The sequence below is a fragment of the Rhamphochromis longiceps genome, linkage group LG4 (genome assembly GCF_057381845.1).
Source record: "Rhamphochromis longiceps isolate RC_006_pf linkage group LG4, R_longiceps_female_GT1.1, whole genome shotgun sequence".
Classification (NCBI taxonomy): domain Eukaryota; kingdom Metazoa; phylum Chordata; class Actinopteri; order Cichliformes; family Cichlidae; genus Rhamphochromis; species Rhamphochromis longiceps.
In genome coordinates, this window is record NC_140560.1 from 15,209,427 (window position 1) to 15,233,252 (window position 23,826).

Sequence of the window (23,826 nt, forward strand, 5' to 3'; positions counted from 1 at the left end):
GCTTGTAGCCTCTTTCTTTAAACCATCAGCTTGTGTATTTCTGCAGGTGTGAGGGTTTTATTAATAATCATGTGCATCAGCGTGATGTCATATTGCTTTTTAACCACAAGAGGGAGTGAGTGCAACAGAGAACAGCAGCAGTGGCTTCAAATTGTGGGAATTCTTTGAAGTCTCCACAATTCGATGATGGAAATCCCCAACAATGCTAAGTGTTCAGATTTGTTAGAATTTGCAAAGCGTGGTGGGAGTACGCTCTGCGTGATAACTGCCAGATGACGGCCTGTTATTTGATTCGACTCCGAGAAGCGGTACTGCCAGGAACTGTAGATGGACATTTGCTTACTTTCAGGTCTATTCATAATGTGAATCCAGTATTTTCCCTTTCTATTTGTTGAGATTCAATCTCGACCCAGTTCTTTCATTACCAACAATTCATGCTTCACGTGTGAGATTAGTAATGAAGTATCTCACAAATGTAATTTTGTTTTTTATCACTTCGTCGAGTGCGCACGCAGAGACTGACGTTCTTAAAGGTCAGTTTGCATCGAAATGGAGAACAGAAACATGCAGTGAAGGAAGTGAAAAGAAGGATTTTTTTCAAAAACCCCTTTGAATTCAGTGAACACAGGGGCATCAGTGGAAAGAAAACACTATAAAAATAGTAGTAGGGTGAGTGTCAAAGCATTTTATTATTATAAAAGTAACCAACAATCAGTACTGTATAATTTATAGCCAGAAAAACACCGTTATCCTCCCCCTCTCTCTCTCTCTCACACACACACACACACACACACACACACACACACACACACACACACACACACACACACAGCACCACAAATGCACGAATAAAGGCAGATAATGGCAAAAACTTGGACAGACAACTATAAAGAAAAAGAAAAAAAAACAGTCACCTTTAATAACAAAGGGTGACTATAAAAGTGCAATTGTGCTTTTTTAAGTTGAAAGTACTGAAAAACAGTACACACACACACACACACACACACACACACACACACACACACACTTTGTAATGCAGATAGTGGAATGTTATGAAGAACCAGCAGCAGAGAACAAGCAGCAAGTACGTCAGTTGTAGTGCAATCTCAAGTTTCACATAATAATTTGTTTGTGTCCTTTCCTTGCAAGCACACACGTTTGAAAATGTATTGTGCAATTTAAGTATACATCATGAGATGCATGATGAAAACAGTTCATATGCTTGTAGAGAGGTATTGCATTTTAGTGCAATAGGATGCGGCTGTCCTGCTGAATGAGTCTCTCAAGCACACCGAAGGGGATGCACTGGTTCCACATCCTGGGATGATGAAATGAGATGAAACAGGGTAAGAAAAAAAAAACCCATAAAAAATTGGAAAAAATAAAGATGTGTGATGAAGTAACATGAAAGAGCTCCTCACCTTAAAGTCTTAACTTTTGTACAGTTTCTTAGGCTGGCTCCTAAGCTCTGTGCGCCGACATCTGTTAGTTTGTTAAACTTTACGCTGTCAAAGAAAAGTGAGACAGAAGTTAGATGTGTTTTAACAGAAAAAAGCCTATAGCGCAAATCCAGACATCGCAATATGTTTTGTCTATAATATGAATACATGAACGCTAAAAATAAAACCAAAGAAGAAGTAGCAAAAAATGTGGAAGTGCTCTTTGCTTTTCACTTGAATTCCCAGTGAACTTCTGTTTGAAAATGCTTCATCGCAGAAATAAACATTTTTGCAACCTGGTATAAAAACAGCTTTGGGACCACCGTACAAAGACAAAGATATACCACATAAATATAAAATGCAGTTTTTAAGTGATTTATTTTGATTTATTAGGGAAAAACTATTCATATGTCACGAGGTGGAATGGACAAGTTTAACTGAGTGTTTTTTATTTTGCATGTGTTGCTGTGTTTTATTAGTTTCAATCTTTTAATAATGTACAGTGTTTTATTCTTATGGTTTTATTGCATGTTTTTATTGTATGTATTTGTTCACTTGTCCCGGAGAGACTTGAGCCCCCTCCTGATCACTAATTGGACACACCTGGGAGGTCACAGAGGAAATAAGAGGGCCTGGCAGGACAGAGACAAGGGAGTGGACGCTGGAGGAGGGCAGCAGGACGCCGCCCTAGCGCTGCTCACGGTGAGACAATAGTGCAGGTGAGACACAGCAAAGCAGTAAGTAAGTCGCGAGTGATACCGTGCTAGAAGAAATCCCAGTGATAAGAAAGAACAGTGACTGTCGCTGCCCCCTCTCTCTTCTGGCTAGGCTGCTAATAAATCTTTATTTTTTATTTTTTTGTGCTATTCGAAGGTGTACTTTCTAGTGTATTTCAGATCATCGTCCTACTGCAAAACCAAAGGATGCATGTACTTAGGGCCAGGAACTCCTGGTTGGACACTCTCCCTCAGGTCTATCTGGTAGAGAGCCGAATTCATGGTTCCATCAATTGCAGCAAGTCTTCCAGGTGCTGAAGCAGCAAAGTAGACCATCACACTACCACCACCATGTTATGTTCTTTTAATGAAATGCTCTGTCAGTTTTACGCAGATGTAATGGGACTCAAACCTTCCAGAAAGTTCAGCTTTTCTCTTGTCAGTCCGCAGAATATTTTCCCAAAACCTCATCAAGATGTGTTTTGGCAAACGCGAGCCAAATCCATCTGCCTTTAGTCAGAGCTCTACAATGGATGCTTTTTGTGCCCACTGTCTTCCTTTTTGATGAATTATGAACTCTGCCCTTAACTGAGGGAAGCGAGGCCTGCACTTTAGATGTCGTTCTTGTGACCTCTTGGATGAGTCACTCATGTGGTCTTGGAAAGTTTCATCACTGTTCTAAGTTTTCTGAAGCTGTGGATAAGAAGCAGAAGCAAGCAGTGGAGTCCAAGAGCCTTAGAAATGATGTTATAACCTTTTTCATATTACTTGGTTTCTAAATTGTTGCTTTATATTGTGGGATGATGTTGCTTTTTGAGATCTTTTAGCCTGCTTCACTTCATCAGACAGGTTCTTTGTAATTCAACAAGTCTGCCAGTAATCAGCCCTGAACGTGGGTAGTAAAACTGAACTCAGCTTTGTCATTTAAAAACTGCATTTTGTATTTACTCAGATTATCTCTGACTTATACCAAAATATGTTTTTGCATATTTATTTAAGTGTGATAAATATGCAAAAAACTAAGAAGTCAGGAAGGGGCAAGTAAGCTTTCACAGCATATTAAAGTGATACATTCTTAGGGGTGTGGCCACTTTGACTGACAGGTGAGCATCACCTACAAACCTGGGCCTCCTGTCTGCTGTCATCATGTCAGCTAATTCAAATGACTGAACCGCACCTCTCAGTCATGTTTGCTGTGCTGTAGTGTAACTTTTACATTACTTGGCACTAAACTCGTAACTTGTCTCACTGCAATACATCTGTACAGTCTATGGAAGCACCTTGATATCCAAGCTTGCTAGACTGACTCACTTTCATCACAAGCTAAAGACCCCCTCCTAATTTTAAGTAGTCACTGGTGCGTTACTGTGAGTGAAAACATAACTAAACAGCAAGCGAAAAAGGACCTTACAAGTATATAAAAAATTAACTAAGTGAAACTATGTAGAAAAATAACTGTCAAACAAATGAATTGTCTTGTGGTCAGTTCCCATCTACACCCAGTCCCTGCCTGTGTAAGTGGAATTTGTCAGTCTTTTAAACGGGAAGACCTTTGCTAAAACAGAACCTTTTACACTGAAATGTAGAAGAACCTAATTCTTAGCCATCAGTTCCAAATAAAAATGTCAAGTCTTACTCAAGGTCAGTGAGGGAAGCCATGTGTGGGAGAACAGCTGCTAAACTCTCTGCCCCTTCATCAGAAATCATGTTGCTGTAGACACTGGAAAAAATAGCAAGATAAAGAGGGAAGTGAAATTATGTGGGTCAAAAGTAAGTGCCACTTTTAGGTTCCTCTGTAGGCAGATGTTACCTTAAACAGTGCAGATTAGGCAGGTCCTTCAGTGTGGCTGCTAACTTCTTCACACCCTCGTCTCCTATGCAGTTCTGTGATAGACTGGAAACCAGAAAAAACACACACAACTAAACACACATATCAAAACTAAGTTAAAAGCTGTGATGATTTTGGGGGGTGTCATGGGAGCTCAACTAATTGTGTCTTTATACCACCAATGACAAATACTCACTTAAGTATCTCCAAAGAAGGGAGTGAGACTAAAGCACTGGCCAGCTTCTCTGCTCCTTTGTCCCCGATCTTGCTGTTCTCTAAGCTAAAGGTGGTGAGAGAATCAGGCTGTCAGTTACTAGAAACATCTCATAAACACAGAGCGATGCTTTAAGCGTAATACAAATAGAAAAAGTGCGCTGTATACTTACTCCAAGTGCTGTAGGTTATGCAGCCCTGGCAGGAGATCCCACAGCTTCGGAAGAACCAGAGGACCATTATCTGGACCAAGTCTACAGGGAACAGTGTCATCATTATCGTCACCAGCTTTACAGTGACAACCATAATAAATTCAGATATCAAACATCTGAGCTACTTACTCAAACTCCAGCTTGTGTAGCTCTTTAACTGCTGGCACTCCCTCAGACAGGATGGAGTGAGACTCGCTGGAGCTACAAGTGAATATAACACGTTTTCACAAACCAGTATGTTGCAGTGTAAATCTGAATGTGTGTGCATAAGTGTGTGGTGTATTACCTGTCTGATAGCCTCTTGTGAATGTGTATGTTCACCAGCTTTTCCAGGTGCTCTATATGACACACCTGTTTAGCTTTCAAAGGATGGATTGTGAACTTGGACACTGCCCTCTGGAGGAGACTTTCTTCGTCACTCTGCTCCAGCAGCTCCCAGAGGGTGATGGCGTCAGCAATGCATGACCTGGAGGACCCACAACACTGTGTTTAACACTGCTATTGGTGCTGGTAAAGATCAGCGACTATCAAGTCACAAAAAAGTTCCCAATACTATCCTTTAACCATTTAAATCCTGAGGATTGAGCCATAAAAACATAAAGAAATACAAAAGATTACAAATTAGTTCTCTGGACAGGCTTAAACAGGATAAGTAAACTATGACTGGACAGCCACAGTTTGTGGGATAGTTGTAGCAGGGTAGGGTTTAGAGCTGTATATAAGCACTACCTGTATGTGTTGATGTTGTTGAGGCCAACCAGAGCTCGAAGTCCACAGATCTGGATGCCAGAGTCCTCCAGGTCCAAACAGAAACGTCTGCCTTCAGTTCCCCCCTGTTCAAGTGCTTTCTGAACAGTGAACACATCTGGCGGGCTTAGTTGAACTCCATGAAACGTCAGGAACTCTGGAAGATTTGCTGCTAGGTGTGTCACCAGCTGAGTCCTGCCAGCTTCTCGGCCACCATCACTGTGAGTAAAACTCGCCTCGTAGACGTAGTGGCATGCCTCCAAGATTTGGGAGGGAGTAAGGTCAGCGTAAGAAAGCCCTTCCAGGTGTTTTGTTACCAACCCCTGCTTGTTAGCCACCATATCTCTAAAGGCTGTCTCTGTATGCGTGTGGAATCGCTGCAGTTCTGTCCTATTGTGGAACAAGAGGCCAACTGCAAATCGCTGAGTGAGCTCAAGTTCCTCCCTTTGAGGTCGCCGACGACCTTTCCCTCCAGACTGGAAAGGGAGGGTCTGGAGAAAGGACCGGTCTGTTAAAGTCCTGGAGAAGGAGAAAGAGAAAATGTGTCATGGGAGATTGGGGGATTCTAAAAGTCTGAAAGTGAAAGAGAAAATAGATTGCAAGTGGAAAGGCTTTCATTTTTAATCTAACAGCATATAAACAGTGGATATTATGATATTTTAGCCCTACTGGCTTTTGATGAATCTGTAAACGGTTGATTTCTACCTTGACAAAGCCAGATGTACTCCTGCAATGTAACTCTGAAGGAAAGGGTTGGCCCATAAGAGGATCTGGTCATTTTGGTGATCAGTTAAATCATTGGTGGTCCTTTCACTGTTTTCAGTCCTCTGTTCTGTCTCTCCAGCTTCTGTCTCATTTTCTCCTTCCTCCTTGGTACTATTTGAGAGGCATGGACTCGCTCTCAGCTGATGAGAGAGAAAGAGGCCTGTTCTCAGACCAAATGCCTTGACTTTGCCAGATATGTCCCGTCCTGTGGGAAGGATGGAAGAGTTGGCTTTGACCCCTTCCCAGGCTAAAGAGCTCAGCTGGGACAACAAGTCAAAGTCCTCCGTTACAGCTTCTCCGCCACTGCTCCTGAGATCCTGATCCACTTTGTCTGCTTGCGCCTCCTGTTCTTGTGCCTTTTTTGCCCTTTGGGTGCGAGAGGAAGTGCGTGCCTGCGTTCTGGACTTCCCCTGATTATTTTTCGAACATTTCTTCGCCTGAGAGGTATTTGAAATTTGTGTCTCAGTGTCTCTTATGGATTGTGCTTGAGCTTCGGTGTGTGTGGGAGTACTCCTGCCGTCTTTATCCATTTTTAAACACAGCACCTGATGACAGAGCCCAGTTAAAGTTCTTGGCAGGACATCCACACTTCTAGACTGCTCTAAAATCAAGCACACCAGCCGGCATAGTCCGGGGTTCCAGCAAAGGAGATTTAGGTAGCTCATGCTTTTTAGACTCTCCAAAGCTGATTCTCTGAGGCCAGGATCAGAGAAGTACTGGGACAAATATGTTTCCACATTTGCTGGGGTAAACCCACACATCTCCAGAAGGCTGTCTGTACGCCTGAGCAGCTGGCTGGCAGTTCCCCGTGGCCGGGTGGAGAGTAGAAGAGTGCAGCCTGGAAGCAGGACCCTTTGAAGAATGGCAGAATACAACTGCCTTACTGTGAAAGTCTTTGCCTTGCTGTCTTTTTGCAGTGAAGCTGTTAGGTCTTTTTCCTGAGCTTGAAGTAGAGTTTCATAGTTGCGCAATTCATCAAAACCATCAAAAATGATGAGCACACGTTTAGGGGCTGCCAGGATTTGAACATACACTGCTTCTGGGTCCACACAGGATGGGGCGGAGGAGGAGAGGTTGAGCAGGAGTGTCTGAAGACTGTAGACCGGCTCTGTCACACTGAGCTTTTTGCCATCCAATAGGAATACAAAGTCAAACTGAGGGATGCAGTTTCTGGACCAATCAATACACAGCTTCTTGATCAGAGTGGTTTTTCCCATGCCGGCATTGCCAAGCAGCAAAATGTAACGTCTGGATTTTTCTCCATTTGAACCATCAAAGATCTGAGTGGAAAACGATAAGCAGGCAATGAGTTTAACAAGGTTTTTTTTTTAATTCTTTTGTGATATAATCTGTTCAGTAAAAGTGACGCTCCTACCTGACTGAGTGCCAGCATGGTTTTTTGCCGATCTGTGTCTCCCTTGATGACTAGCTCCTTGTCCAGGCATTTGTTTGTATTTTTCCCAGAGCGAACTACCTCTCTTTGGCTCACTTGAACATCTACATAATGAGAAGACAGGCTGAGGCCCGCCTCCATATCCTGGTAGGTTTGACTCATGTGAGCTTTGGCTTCTTGAATGTAGTCCTTGACATTCTCTAAAAAAGAAACAGGACTGAGTACCAAGCTGGTCCTCCACAAACCATTGTATATTCATGAGATCACTGTAGACAAAGTAAGAAGAGATCCTTAAAAGCCATGTGGCAACTTACGTGGAATATCAAGGACCTTGGGAGACTGAGGAAGAGGTGATTCCTTACATGGAGACATTTCTGAAGTGGAACAAAGCATGAAGTTTGTCACATGCCAGAAACTCATAACCACAAGGAGGAAGATTTGAGACAGATACAGATGCTCACCATTGCCTGGGGATACAGGTGAGGTACAAGGGGGAGACATGGCTTTGCTAGCTATTTCTGACAGAGAACCCAGTGGGGACGAACTCATTTGGACCGGAGCGACTGTGCCATCGACTACAAAAAAAAAAAAAAAAAAAGAGTGAAATGACTGCATCGGCACACAAACAAAGCAGATGTTACAGAGAGCAGTTTCCATGTTGTCTCTTAAAAGGCAGAAGCAAAACCATAATGAGGAACAACAAATAGCACAACACCACCAGAGAAGACAAGAAGCAGAGAATAGCATGCACACATGAACACTCACACGCAACCATCCCAGATAAAAGATTTAACCTTTTTTTACTTACCTGGGGAGAGTGGTGGTAATTGGCATTTAGAGGGTGGTGACACAGTAGGAACTATATTAGAAACAACAGTTAGACAATGGACTACTTGTACAGGGTGTACACAATAATCAGTACACATTAAATAATTAAAGATGTCACTGACATGAATAACACAACCACCAGTGGACAGAAACAACAATGGCAAATCAATAATTCTGATTGAAAAGAACTTTTTTTGCATTGTAAATAGACATGATTGTGTTACAGGTGTGATTGCTAATCAAGGCTGTAGCTAAGCTACAGTTTTTCAGAAGAAGCTTTATGGTCAGATTGCCAAGGTAATTAAAACTGTACATCAACTCATTTTCTTTGCATAATGCTCAACACCCCTAGTCTGCAGTGTCAATAAAAACGTAACACCAGAAGAGTCACAAATGTCACTTTCTGCTGGGCTATGACATAGCAGTACACAGGAAACACTGTTAACTCTTAGCATGCCGGTATTTAACTCACCTAATATATATGTAGGTGTAGTGGCGCTGCGGGGGAGTGGAAACCTAATGAGCGGAGGAGGAGGAGAAAGCTGGACTGGATTTCCTGCGGAATCTGAGATAGTGATAAACTGAATGGGAATCGCAGAGCTTGTTTGGGAAGGGTAAACGCGAAAAATTCTTGGTGGAGTGGCGGTGGACATCGGTAAAGTCTTTGCTGGACTTGGCCCTGATGCGGGATGACTGCCTGCAAAACAACCAGAGCTGGCATCAGATTCTGGGAACTGGTTTAGTCAGCCTTGAGAGTTATCAGAAAGGGAGTTGGAAAAATGACAACAATGGTTTGTTTTTCAAAAAACAGCGAAAGATTTACGGTCACAAACATCCTCATTGCAGAGCACTGTTGAACTTGTTACTCAAAGACAATCGCATTACGTATTTACTTTGAAACGTGATTACTTTGTGAAAAGGCATTGCACTATTTACCTCCTATTGAAAGTTATTTCTTACACTACTCTGCATTACTTCACCACTTCATCCCAGATGTACTGTCACACAATTTCCATCCAAGAATGAAATAATAAATCTTACATTCAATATCTCCAAAAATGATTAACTCAGTAAGGAGAGGATAGATTCGGTATTTGCTCTAAACCATCACTTTCTTTAACCTTCTAACCTTGAAAGGTTTCACTCTGCTCTGTCATTTCTCTTATCATCATGTTGGGTGATCATGCAAGTGCAAATGAAAAGGGAGATTAAGCCAAAGACAAATGGACCAAAGTAAAGTGCATTACTCTGCAAATACAGACATGTATACTTAAATTTGAGTCTCCTATTTCTATTTGTGGTGTAGTATTTCCTTCTAAGCTGAGCCATTAAATCTCTTCAGTGACCAGCAGCTGCTGATGTAAATGAAAATACATGCTCGGGTTTTTTTTTTTTATCACATTGCGTGGTAAATCGGAACTATAAAAAGCACCAAACTCATGTGAAGCGAGGTGGGTAAGGTGCGAGTTCTTCTTCTAATTCATCGGCGTAAACTCATGACTTACAACTTCAAGTTCCTGTTTTTGTTTTTTTTTTAAAAACTAACTGGTTCATGCACATCGGTGGAGAACAATCACCCTGTGATCCAAAAGTCTAACCACTGAAATTTCATCTGAATTACCTTTTTTGTAAAAAGTCACTCTCACATGCACGTGCTGAAAGTGGTTCTTTTTCATGCTAGCATTTTACCATGGAGCTATTCGAGGGATATTTGTAATATGATATGATATGATATGAATTGCAATATTTGACTTTAATAACCTATCTTGCAACCCTGGTAATCCTCTTTCAACTGCTATCCTGCAGAGTTTCACTTTTTCAGATCAACATCACTTACAGCGCTTCAAGTTTAAAGCTCCAGATGTTGCCTCAAAAACGGTTTCAGTTTTCATGACTCACCTGGCTCAACAGCTGGCTCAGCCTGTGACTCTTTGGTTTTTGGTTGACCTGCAGGAGTTGAAGAACCAACATTACAACATGACAGCAACAAAACATGCTCAGAACATCCTTTTATTTGTAAACATATCCTTTTCTTTTTGTACCAGATGGTAGTTCATTTTCATGTGATCTTCTATTAATAGTATTATTCCAGATTTGATTAGCAAAAAACCAAAAAACCCAAAGCATCTCTTAATATAGTGATATGAATGGAAACCAGTGGCTGAATTTTAAGCTCTGAGTGTTTGAACTTTTTCCACTAGTCTTAAACATACCAACGTAATTAGAAAAGTAAGAAAGTGCAGTGTCAAGTGCTATAAACACCACAGTATTATGACTACCATAAAAATGATAAATTGTCATTATAAGTTTAGTTATAGTAGGCTTAAGAATGTGTCTATTCCACTGGGTCCCAAATGTAATGTGGGTTGGAAACTCCATCGTTTGTTAAACAATCAGAGGAAGACTCTGGGTTAGTCACCTGATGGTTTTGGCTGTTTTGCTTTGGGCCTTTCATCCGAGCATGGCTGTGGCTGAGAATCTGGAGAGGGAAAAACATGCAAGCAGGACTTTAAACAATAAAGTGAAAATGACAAGTTAGAATCATAAAATTAAGTTTTATATAACAAAAAGATGCTGGTAGGGTAGATGCTGTTCTTTGTGTAGTTACGAGCCAATCATTACCTCTCGGTCTTTTTCTCCTTCGTGATTGGCCTTTTGCTTTGGGTTCCTGTATCTGCTCAATGCTGTTGGCGATGGGTACCTCAGCTGCTGTGGGGAGGTCATCAAAGGTCCATGGATGAGTAACTAAAAAAGTCGATGTAGCATTTAGCAGATGCCCCTACTCGAACGTGTTGTCATTGTCATGGCATTTCATTACTGAATTAAAAATCAGTAGCTCTTCAAGGCATCATGTGACAGTTAGATAAACAGTAGGATTTGATTGACTTTTAAATTATGGCATTCTGTTTTTATTTACATTGACACAGCCTCCCAGTTTTGGGGGCAACCAGGATGTACATGGGCTGCTTTCATTTCTTTTGTGGATACTAAACAAAATGTAAAGACTGGACCAGAGTCCGGTCCATTGTCTGTGGGCTTAATCACATTTGATGATGTTGTGAGAGGTTTACATTTTATGGGCCGTGCATTTACAATATGCTGGGTGGAGATTTTTGTGTTTGTGTACTAAGATAACGACAAAGGTGTTTAAATGTATATTGTAGTAGATATTTATTTTAGGAAGACTGTGCAATCTAGTCACCATTGTTTATGTACAGGGGCAAATCTACTATGGTGGCATGAGGTGGCATGTGCCACCTTAAAAAAAACCTTTAGTGTCACCCTAGTTTATTCAAAAAAGCTAGCATTAACACTTTGAGCCTAGCTACAAGTAACACTGAATATGAGTATGTTGCATAATGTTACCTGATGCAAGACCTGCAAATGTGTAAAGAAATGGCTTTGATTTTTCTGATTTCCATGCCACCCTAAGAAAATGTTTCTAGATCCGCCTCTGTTTGTCTAGCCTGCTAGGTGGTTAGCACCATTAAGAAATGCTGGCAAACCACCTCACATATCCAGTAACCACTGCTTCTCTGCACAATGATCGATGTTAATGAAAATAGCTTTTTTAGTTGCATGAAAACACTGTTGCAACTAATGTAAAATTTTAATATTTACTTATTTAAAGTTTACTTAAGAAATTTTACTTTTACTTACTGATAAGTAAAAGCTATTACAGGTAATACTTGCATAAAACTTGCATACAAAAATCTATATAAATATAATTAATTGTGCTCCTTATATTGGATAACACTAAATTAATACATGAAAGGGTTTAGGTGACAATTATAAATAATCATAATTACAATTATAACGATTTATGACAGCCTGTGCACATGTTTTGTTGCTGCAAAAGTAATGTGGTCCCCTTCAAAGACCTTTGAAGAGATTCTGCTAAAAATCTTTAGGTTCATATTTAAAAGATAAAACAGTAACTTTGATGGTCAGTTACTCTTACAGAAAAAATAATCAACAAAAGAGACGCTTATCTTATTGCTAGATTTGTCTTATGCAATATTAAGCATTATGATGGATAATAAAGCCAAATGGGTCATGGCAACAAAGTGCCGGCCTTCAGATTCGAGCAGTAGCCTAACTCTGCTTTGTGATTGGGTCATCATTTAGATGTTTTTTTTCTTAAAGGTTAATTTATAACTACAGACTGAAATGACTGAATTACTTGTTGACGTCACTTAAGAAACTCTAAATTTCAATGAGCCCCTCATCCTGAACGTTCAGATGAGGAAGTGAACCTCCGACTGTGACACTGAAAAAACACAAACATTTCTTTACTACTGCGTTTGTTGTGTTTTGTCTTCCTTCCTCATTATTCGGGAAGGCCAAAACAACACTGGTGCATTTCTACAACTAGATTACCACGTTGTGGTTGTAGGCCTCCACCACTCAGACCTATGTAATGTGTAAGATTCCTACACATTACATACACTGGAATTACCTAATTTAATGGTGGCAGTTTTAATGTTATGCCTTACTGTTGCTTATAGTTTAGATTATGGCTGTCCAATATAAGGCCCAGGTGGGCAGAATTGGCCTGGCAAAGACTCTGATCCGGCCCATCATGCATGACTTTGAAAATGTGAAGGGTGTCATAAATTTTGGACTTTTAATTGTATTTTGCTCAATTTTACAACTTTTGCTACATTCACGTTACACCAAAGTAATAGTAAAATAATTAAATGCCAGAAAAGAGCCATTGTTTTCACTATCCATTGTGGAAATGTAGCAGTTTTAGCTGAACGAGTCTTTGTGACAGATTTCCTTCATGAGACTCACCATGAAATTAATAAATTTACAGGAAAGATTCATGTTCTCTGTATCTGACCAAATAATGATTAGTAATGACACTGATACTTTGAACTTTTGTATTAAATGAATTAAGTCATGACTTATTAAGAATCATATTTGACATTTGTGTGAAACTTAGTCATAGCTTAAGATCATAATAATCATAACCTTTGAATATCAACTAATTTTACGCAGTTATTTTATGAGTCCAAGTGATTGTCTGTGACTGACATCAGAGATTCACTGCCATGTTCTTTGTTTTCTTCTCTTTTTCCTCATGTTTCTAGCTCTCCTCCCCTGTCTGTATCTACACTAGGATTTAGATACAAAATTAACAGTGAAGTGTTCGTTTTTTCTTTTTTTTAGGACATCAAATGAAGAACATGTTTAGCCTTATTATGTTATGTGGGCTCTGTTAAGCACTATGTGACAACAGGTACAAAGTAACAAAAGGAGGTTCTTACGGCTGTCGTTGAGTTCTAAGTAGTCAAAGAGGGAATCAACATCTGAAAAAGTGCACAGAGGTAATTATAATTAGATAATAAACTTCACATACATGTGAGATACGTAATAGAAAACTACTATGTGCGTTTTTACATATAGTACACTACACATGAGTAAACACATATAGATGTTTGGCTGCCACTTACCCAGCAATTTTTCATTTATATCATCATCCAAATTATCTGAAAAAATAACAATACCATCATCAGATAACAGAATTTCAGTTTCAAAATATAAAATATGTAAAGTTGATGAATTCATTATACAACACTGCCTCTTTTAAATATGTTAATTACTAATTACTCGTGGAATCGATTGGATATATTAGACAGTCAATATTCATTTATTGTTTATTATTTATTATTAGTCCTGTGTTACATGCTGTTTTTCAGTCTGTTTGTTTAAGCTTTTACTGTCCTGTGCTGCCTTCCTGACAGTAACAGCTGCTTCAGTGAAATATTCAATCATATTTTGGGGTGTTGGACCACCCCTATCTCAACTGTTAAGCTACCAGTGGTACTAGTATATTTTCCAAAGTGGATGGATTCATCAACTTCACTTCAACTGAACAGAAAGACAATGATCCCAAACACATGAAACCCAGTTCTGGAATGATAAAGCAGGCTAACTTTAAGTCTCTGCAATGATCCTCCCAAAGCCCCCGACCTCAACCCTACTGAAAGTGTTTGGGCTACTAAATAAAATTCACCAATTCTTCCAAGAATAACTGTCAGAAATCTAGCAAGAATTAGCAAGAACTGCCAAAAGCTTTTGGTAGCGTTTTAATGGTTGAGGTGCACCTTCCTAAAAGACATTTAGCTATTTAATAGTGGTGGAGTATGCATGTATTTGAGCCTGTATGTGAACTTTTGACCCCGTGTGGATTTGAGGAAAACAAAGATAATTTCAAACTTGTGCACCTAATTCTTGTTTTTATAATTATTAAAGTTGCATGCAGCACAATCGTGTAGAGCACAAGTGTATATAAACTGTTTAAGATTAAACTTCATTTCATTCAATAGTTGGTGTTAAAAATGTCTGCTCACAGATAGAAAAATAGAAAGAAAGGAGTGATAATAACCATCTGTTTCTTCTATTTAGAAGTGTTTGTTTGCGTTTTCACTGCCTCAACACATAATTCACCTTTTTATTATCAATGCAGAAAAACAAAGTAGTGACAATGCAAACCTATCAACAGATCCGCCAAGTCCAAAGGGACTGCGATGGGATTGGGATCCACTTCCAGCATCTTGACATCTGGTGACACGCATAGGAAAGAAATAAAATATCCTGATTGGTTATTATTATATTTGTAGGTTAGAGTGGAGTTGAGGATAAGCTGAATAAATGTTGGTAGTTAAAGATCGAGTACAGGGGGATGCTTTTGTCAAAGCTGCAATTCCCGCAAGCTATTCCTAACATAATGCCATCACAATAATAATGGGTTGGACAGAGACACCCTAAAAACACAATGCCTGTTGTAATAATAGTAATGTGAGAAAACAACAGAGGATTTACTGAAAGAGAAGAAAGTAGGAAAGCAGGAGAAGTAAATCAATTTCCTGTCAGTACACGATACACTACAGTATCCGGCCACAGTCTGGAAAACCATTAACACCTTGACTTTATCACTGTATGGTTAACTGTTCAAACTGTGTTTACAAATATGCACTTTGACTCTGGGGGGGTAAAAAAAACGCCTGTGCTGGAATTTTACTTGTGCAGGAAGCTCAGGTAAACCTGTTTGCAGAGATGACTACTGCGATCTTTTACAGCCTAAAGACACCTTTAGGATAACCACGATGTGGACAGTAGAAAAAACCCAACAACACCAGAAAAACCAAAAAGCAACTTTTTGCCCTGATGAATCATTACTTGTACAATAAAACACTACACTGACTAATTCTACAAATCACCCAAATTGCAGGAAGGCAGTTAAAAAAGACAAAAAGGATTTCATGCAAAAAAACCCCACTCCAGTTGTTTTAAAGGAGATCATGCACATAAAGTTGCCCTTGAGCAGTGTGGTTGTCTAGCAGTCTATAACCAGTGCCCATGTGTGGTGCCATTTGAGCAGGTAACCAGGTAGTTCACAACACACACACACACACCTTGTTTATTAGACCAGACACAGAGGACTACAGTCGACTATGGACTTTCGACTCACATCCTTGTTTAAAATCTGTCATTGTTTTTCTGAGAACCACTAAAAATAAAGCAGTATATATGTGCCCATTACCTCCCTGAACAAACAAACAAACAAATAACAGTGCAACCAGTTGAGTTACTGATCGCACACAAAATATGTCTCTAATGAGGAACTCGGGAACCTGAAGCACACAAAGCACCATGCTGTCTGCACAACTAGAAGAGCAAGACCTTAAAAACTAACAGTGAAAAATAAATATTAAAAAGAAAAGAAAAGAAAAGAAAGAAATTTTTTGTTTAGTCCTGAGTCGGAGTGCGTGAAATTCTTTGTCCCTGCGCAGTCCCACACTAAATGGCTGCCAACTATTACCAAAATATTTTAAAAGTTACATTGAAAGTGATTTTCAACAGCTAATGTACTTCAGTTGCCCGGAATTCCCCGCAAATCCCCAACTGGACTTATTTTCACTTACGACAACGTCTGATCTGTTATTTTTGTGCACTCTTCACGTGTGGGGGTCTATGATGGTGGGTGCGACTCCATCTGGTCACACAAAAGCATAATGGAGTTGATTCTTCTTGTCATGGCTGAAACTTTCAAAGCCAAACGCAGAAAATCAATGCAGGTGCTGAAGCAGCCGCTCAATTAAAACTTTAACCTAAATTTTCTTAAAAATGACTAAAGTGGCCCCTGTAAATTAAAGAAAAAAAAGTGTGGAAAATCCCCGACAAATCTTATTATTCTTTTCCTGCGCGCTTTCATGAATGCGCAAACCCAGACCCACCGGAGCTCACCATGGCTGATATTCCTACCTGTCGGGTCTCTCTGGGTGATGCTCAGGTCCTGTAAACGTCCTGATGTGATGTATAGTCTGTGTGTCTCATATAAGTTCCATCATCTGAGAGTGCGCAACCTGCTGTGGCTCACAATGCTTTTGCTTTCACTTTGCCTAACATGCCTTACCAAACGCACCAAGCCGTTAAAGGGCGGTTCTGTGTGCAGAGTGCACCCTGCATCTGTTTTAGGTCTGTTTTAACAACAACGGAAGAAGCAAAGAAAACGTTCAAGAGGCGCGCCACGAGGGACCGGTTTATGATGAGGAACAACGGTGATGTAAAGCAAACAGGTCACCGTGCGTTACAGTCGCCACAACATCCTCAAATATCCCTTTGTTTTTGTTTTTCCCCTGGCAACATGAGCGTCAAAAGGGGGCTCAACTATTTTGCAGGCTACTTAGCTTCATGTAGCCTGCATGACATGTTTTGATGGACTTTTAATTAACCTCCTAGGACCTGGCATCCACATATGTGGACATCACATTTTAGGTTGTCTAGACCAAAATACTACATTTTGTTTTACAAGGGCCTGATATCTAATTACGAGCAGGGGCGGAGCGGGGGGGTGGCTTACGGGGCTTAAGCCCGGGTTGTTTTGTCAGAAGCCCGGGGTATTTTGGAGTGTAATTTTTTCATAGTTAGATGCCTGGCTGACAACTGTATAAAACAAAAAGTACACACAATATTCGAAGCACATAGTGCACACTGTGGGAATTTACGACTGTGCATGAATCCCCCCCTGATATTGGTATGATCCAAGCTCAGGCACTAAGCGACTGAGCGAGGGGGCGGGGGGAGCTGCTGCCCGTGAGTGCGCTGTTGGAGAGACGGAGCCAGCCATACTAAGGAGAGCTTAAGTTTGAGCAGGTACCAAAGCAAATCATTCGTACCGTACAAATAATGTAAATATGACGGTGCATCACGAAAGATTGATATGAAACTGATCACTTGACCAATATTATTTTACTTGCTCTTCAAGTGAATCAACAAATGGCGAAATGAAAAGCCGAACAAATGCTATTTTTTAGAGAGTCTTAGCTTACGTGTGTTTATTTCATATTTTCAGTTCTTACCCTCCCCGACTAATTCGGTTTCAGTTATGTACTGAAATATAAGAATGGACATTAGAGGCTTCTTTCAAAGAAAAAAACTCTGGTAAATGTTATTTTATATATTATGCTTTGTATGTTGTTCAGTATATTTCTATGCAAAATAAGAGGGATTTCAGTACACAGCAGGATATTCACATTTGTAACCAGATATTTACATACACTTTAGGGAGAAAACATAAAACATTTTTACTGCACAACATCAATTTAGAGTAAACTTTTGTTTTAGATAAATATTGAAATATATTTTGAATTAGTTAAATGTCAGAATAAAGAGAGACAGAGCTTCTATTTTTTATCACTTTCATTAAATTTAGGAGTACATATACACTAAGTTTATTGTTAATTAATAAGAAAACTCCAGACGATTCCATTCTGAGCTGAAGAAGCTTCTGATAGGTTAGTAGAGTCCATGTGAGTAAATTGGTGGCACAGCTGTGGATGCATATAAGGCAAAACACAGAGCCTGTTTCTGTGACATGGGAAAATCAAGAGATGTCAACCAAAACACCAGGAAAAGAATCGTGGAGCTCCATAAGTGTGGCTCAATTTTGAATACAATTTGGTGCCATTTGCAATTAAAAAACACAGACAGTTTCTCTCTTTAGTCTTAAAGTTAACAAATATGTTTTTATATTTATCAATCTAAAAAAATAAACATTTAGTCTGATTTGATGTTACAATTAAAAAAGTGTTTGTGTTTTGATCTGAAGAGTTTGTAAATATCTGGTTTCAACTGTATATTTGATGATTGTCAGCACAAAGAGGGAGAGAGAGGAACAGAGAGGGAGAGAGAGGAGACAGGACAGAACAGAGATGAACAAGAGCAGGTGAGACACACATGTTAGTCAAATGGTTGCTTACTAAAAGTATCACTGTATCATAGGTACTCATGTATCTCGTACCTAGTGTTTCTTTTTAGGTTTGTTATTTTTCAAATTCTATATTTATTAAGTTCTGCAGGCTTGTTTGCACAACAAGGCTAAATAATTATATAAACTTTTCTCAATCTAAATATTGTACTTTGGTAGAATTAAATAAATAAGTGTAGTGCAGGTCTATGATGATTTTTAGTGCTACTATCATCTAGTTCTGATTGTGGTTATGTCTTGGTTAAGTCCTCAGTAATCCTGCTTTTGAACTGTTGTAGTCCTGTTTTAATTCTGGATCAGTTCTGGGTCTGGTTGAATTGGGGTTTAGTCCTCGTGTCTTGATACAGCCCCGACTTCGTTCTGCCTTGCTGCTCAATTAAAAAACTAGTTTAAGGTGTCCTGCATGTGTGATATATATATTTCCCTATATGAAGTCATTCTTTTTTGAACAAAACTCAAAACAGAGCCTATTAATCTTTCAGTCATTTCTACACCCCCCCCCCCCCCCCCCCCCTCAAAAAAAAAAAAAAATCCCACATGCATACTACCCTTTAGGGCTAAGCCCCGGGTGTTTCAAATGTCTGGCTCCTCCTCTGATTACGAGGACATTATACTGCCACTGTTCTATCGAAATTTAAAGCCAATGTCCTCATATGTGGATGTCATTTTTCTCAGAAACAAAAATCAAGTAAGTTTTTTTTAAATTACGTAATTATTTGTTTTTACATTCATCAGGTCCCAATCAGCCCAAATAGCAAAGAGAAATTAAAAATGCATGCAATGAAAGAGTTTGGGTCTTAGGAGGTTAAAGCTTGTTGTTTTAGTTAGGTGAACTATATTCTCCCTCATTCCTGCATTGGAAGTCTTTAGATTTTAAGATATAACTGCACTTCACCTCAAATCTAAAGCTTGATTTTGGACGGGACAACAGGCATCAGTAGCTCCAAAATGGATCACATTTTGCTTTAATCTCTTACTGTTTAATTTTCTTATTAATATTATCATCATTAATAGTCATCCCTTTTCTACATTCTACAACTATGACATTGTTTTCTATCCATTGCTAACAGTATGCTAAATACTGTATGTTCATAGTTTGCCTTTTGGGGATCACAGTGAGGTGTTGTTCAGTTTCTGCTCTGTGACCACCTTAAGACAACCGAAAAACAGCATCAGCGTTCACTGCCAGGCCTTTGGAATTGACAAGGAAACATGGGTAGTTTTCAACAGTGGAGTGGAAAGTACCTGCTCCACCTCCACCTCGCCGAAGCCAGGCAGATAAACCAAATAGATTGTGCCTTGTTGCCAGACACGTTTACATCACGCTCATACCATTCATATCAAGCTTGATCCACACAGTTACATAATAGAGGGAAGGCATTTTAAAAAACAATGCGTTCGTTTTACAGAAAGTAATGTGTCTGTAATTAATGTCGCACTGGCCTACATTTATTTCCTTGAGACTTATCATTACACTAAGTTAACCAACTTGATTTTTTGTGTTTGATGCTTTCGGAGAGATTTCTGTTTCACACAGGATGAGTAATATAAACACACACAACACATTTGAGGCTAAGAAATATGAATCTTTTTATTCATTTTAAAGCTGCAGCAGTAACAGAACTAAGCAATGACGTCTACCTTTTAACAGGGCAAAGTTATAACACAGAAACCTGAAGCTGAAACTAAAGCTCCACCCTTGTAACTGACTCAAGGTGGTAACCTCTACCAGGCTAAACATTATCAGAAAGCGTTCTTTGCCAAACTGTGTGCAAACCGAAAGTAGGTTACCACAGCAAAGCTGAACATGGCCGGTTACTAGTCTGACCGGCTTCACCTTCTTAACAAATCTAAAGAATAACCTTTTTGTGTCGTCTATTTGTCAGGCCCACGTGAAAAAGTATTCACGCCTTCATAATGTCTTAGCTTTTTGTTGCATACGAATATGACAAAGATAACTCAAATGAATTTTTAAATGATGATTTAAACGATTAAGGGTAAAAACGTATCGGCCGTGGTCGAATTCTTTCTCCAAGTCCATTCCACCACTCTTCGAGAAGATAAGGCTTTTGTGGCAGTTCTTTAGATGTTGCTCTGGACCTCCGGATCTCCCGGATGAGTCGTTGGTGCCCTCTTGGAGTAAGAGCATTTGGTAGGTTGTCTGTTTCTGTGAAGGTTCACTACTGTTCCACGTTTTCTCCATTTGCGGACAATGTCTCTCACTGTGGTTCAGTGGAGTCCCAAAGCCTTAGAAATGTCTTTGTCTCTCCAGGCTGACAAACCATTTCTTCAGATTGTGACATGATGTGTTGCTTTTTGAGATGCTTTAGTCTCCTTCGGTTTATTGGACAGGTTCTATATAAGTAGAGTCTTGATTCAACAGGCCTGGCAGTAACCAGTGAAATTGAAACTAAACCTTGGGGATTATGGGGATACTTTTTCACACGGGCCTCAATACGTTTGGATAACTTCTATTTCTTAGGAAATGATCATCATTTAAAAACAGCATTTTGGTCATCTTAATTATCACATTTGTTTCACAATCTGAAACATTTAAGTGGCTTAAATATGCAAAAAGAAATCAAAAGGGGGGCAACAACTTTTCACAGCACTATGCTTTCTTGACAATGGCATATTTACACCTAGAAGTCATAAATTTGCAGCTGTTGTCAGAGAGTGAGTAACCAGCTCGGGGGACCTTGGAAATAAAAAAGATATATGTGTTTGGAAGCTCGCCACATCCTATTTTTAACTGGATCCAAAATCAGAATGTGAAAATGAAACTGAAAGTGAACCACACCTTAACCACCAACTCATGTCCTGGCAGGAATAAAGCCTGGAGCAGGCTTTCTGTTTCCAAATAGACCAAACTGAAAACACCAGAGGATAAATATTTGTCCCTGCCCTGTGCTGATGCCTGAATGAAAGCAGCTTTTGTTCCTGTAATCCTGGGCATTTCATATAAATGATAAATTATAGAAGGAAAAAGAAGGAAAACCAGTGAAAGTTAGAAGCATCTGAACAGAAGCTTAAATGAAACTTACCACAGTGTGACTCCATAGTGTCCTTTATGCCTGTTATTCCATCTATGTCCCAGATTGCTGTTCCATAAACATTTTCGGTGACCCCTGCCATCATGTCATCTTCCGCTGTAACTGAAGCATCTTGTGGTGCAAACGAGGGACTCAAATGTTGAAAGGTAAATTGTGCAAGTGCCGAACCTGCGCCACACTGTGTGTCCTCAGGCAGACAACACAGGTCGTCTGCAGTTTCGCCTGGCCACCACGCATCCAGGAGGCCCCCCATATTGTCTGTGACGTTGTTGTTTGAGTCTGTGGCTTCACAGGCTTCCACAGGTGATGCATTTCCTCCTTCTTCGAAAGTTTTAAAGCGATCCATGCAGATTCCAGGTGTCGCCAACTCATCATATAAAGGGTAATAGAACTCCTCAGGTGTGTCCTCAGCATCCAGCGTGAAGCTTTCGTTAAAGTTGCCAGTGCACGCATCGAGTGTCCTGCAAGCGGCTGCAAGCTCCATTTCCTCTTCCAGATCTAAAATAGCACATTGTGCTTCGCTGTATGTCACTGTGTTATCACTAGTTGTACATCCAGTTGTGTTATAATAAACTAAAGGCTGTAACATCCTCCTTCCTTTGTCCCAGTGCTGCCACAGAGGTACAGCTATCCGCCTAGCAGCCTCTTCAATCTGCTCTAACCACTCCCCCTCAATCTCCAAATTCCCCTGATTTACCCTTTCACTATCACTTACCAGCTTCTGCATTGAAGGTGCACTTGTCAGCAGTTCAGTTATTTCATCATTTAATGAAAGTCTGCCATCAAACACTGTGGGGACAGAGTAGAGCCTTTGTGTGGGGTAGTGTTCGTCCATTGCTGTCCCCTCCCTCAATTCCTGAATGAGTTTATCTCTGGAAATAACTTGATCCTCATATAGTGAGCAAGTCTCTGGCTCCAGTCTTGTGCTGTAATGATCATCCACTGATGGGACAAACTCTGATCCTGCCAGGTGGTAGTCAACGGAGGGAGACTGTGACCCACCTTTCCCTACCTTAATGAGCGGTCCATGGCTGAGATGCTGGTGGGTGCTAGATGCTCGAGAAGCAAATTCCCCATCGGTCTCATCAGATCCCGGTATAAACCCTGATTCCCCGCAAAGCAGCTCCGGCGCAAGCCCGTCAATGAATCGATGCAGACCCAAGCTCTTGCTGTACGGTTCTGAGATTATCTGCTCCTCCACCAGACCCTCCAGCAGAGCTCGGATCTCAGCAGGTGAAGCCCAGGTCAGAGCCGAGCGGACTTCGTCCAGGACCTCCTCAAAATGAGCCATGACAAGAGTGTCGGCTCCCTGGGCATGGAGGAGTAACAATAGAAGCAGCGTATTGGAGTTATTTGAGTTTGTTCTTTATTTTTAAAGGGACTCTGTGATTTTATCCGGGAGGCGGTCGCATGAATGGTAGGAGGTGTTATTTCCCAAAGCCAGAAATGTTATTATTGGTATCATAAGGAAGTGAAGTTACACAAGAAAAGGAATCTGATCGAAGACATTATGGCAGTCTCAAACTTTCATCATCACACATTTTGTCTTTAAACAAATTTACCCGTCTTTTTTTTTTTTTTTTAACAGCTGGTTTAATATTTTGCCCAAATTCGATTACATGGCTGTCATTTTTCTGCTTTTTCATGTTAAGAAAGAGGCAGTGCCACACTGCACACTTTCTTCTGCACAAGTGGGCTGTTTTTCAGCTCAATCACACGCAATAGATTTTATTAAACTATTTAGTTATGATTTGGGGACTTAATCACCAAATAATCACCAAGGCTGCACATTTACCTATTTGTCCCCTTAAGCTCATAAACAGAACAAACACAAAATTCACACAGAACCCCCCCCCCCCCCCCACATAAATGTAAAGCCTTCTCTGCGGGTCACATTGTGAATGTGAAGGTGCAGTCCTTGTGTTAACCGATACAATGTTATGCACCATACTGTGAAGTTTTTAGGCAGGGACTAAAACGGTTTGGCAAAACTACGCATGCCTCAGTGCCATGTTTAGCATTGCTCATTTGCTTAGTAGAAATTGAGCTGCACCTTCTTTGTGTACCTGAGGAGCCAGTTTGTTGTCGTTTTAAGTAATTGGGAGTCAAATGCTCTTATTGTTTATTGGTGATAATGATTTATTTTCAAATAATGGAAGAAAAAGCAGTTTTACCAGCTTTGTCTCACCTTTCCAACCATTTCCTGGAGTGTTTTATAATGAGTAAATCTAACTTTACTCACAAGCTAAAGGTGAAGCTTTACAGGTATGCTTTACAATAAAGATATTACTCTTTTATGTATCATAACTGTGGGAAAGACATTAGCTATAAGAGTGTGGTTATGATTGTTTTG

General features: G+C 40.0%; 1 protein-coding gene across 1 annotated transcript; it reads right to left on the reverse strand.

Annotated features, from left to right (window-relative positions):
* Nucleotides 1-819: 819 nt before the first annotated feature.
* Nucleotides 820-22,764, reverse strand: ciita (class II, major histocompatibility complex, transactivator). Its single transcript, XM_085403482.1, has 22 exons — nucleotides 21,465-22,764; nucleotides 14,643-14,711; nucleotides 13,601-13,636; nucleotides 13,415-13,456; nucleotides 10,764-10,886; nucleotides 10,561-10,620; nucleotides 10,041-10,088; nucleotides 8,614-8,838; nucleotides 8,122-8,172; nucleotides 7,775-7,888; nucleotides 7,628-7,687; nucleotides 7,296-7,513; nucleotides 5,861-7,200; nucleotides 5,138-5,674; nucleotides 4,695-4,874; nucleotides 4,538-4,609; nucleotides 4,370-4,450; nucleotides 4,180-4,263; nucleotides 3,966-4,049; nucleotides 3,792-3,875; nucleotides 1,422-1,505; nucleotides 820-1,318 (listed from the first exon to the last, which is right to left on the reverse strand). Exons 1-22 carry the CDS (start codon nucleotides 22,762-22,764, stop codon nucleotides 1,243-1,245), a joined length of 4,968 nt encoding a protein of 1,655 aa, XP_085259608.1. The 3' UTR covers nucleotides 820-1,242.
* Between the last annotated feature and the right edge of the window lie 1,062 nt (nucleotides 22,765-23,826).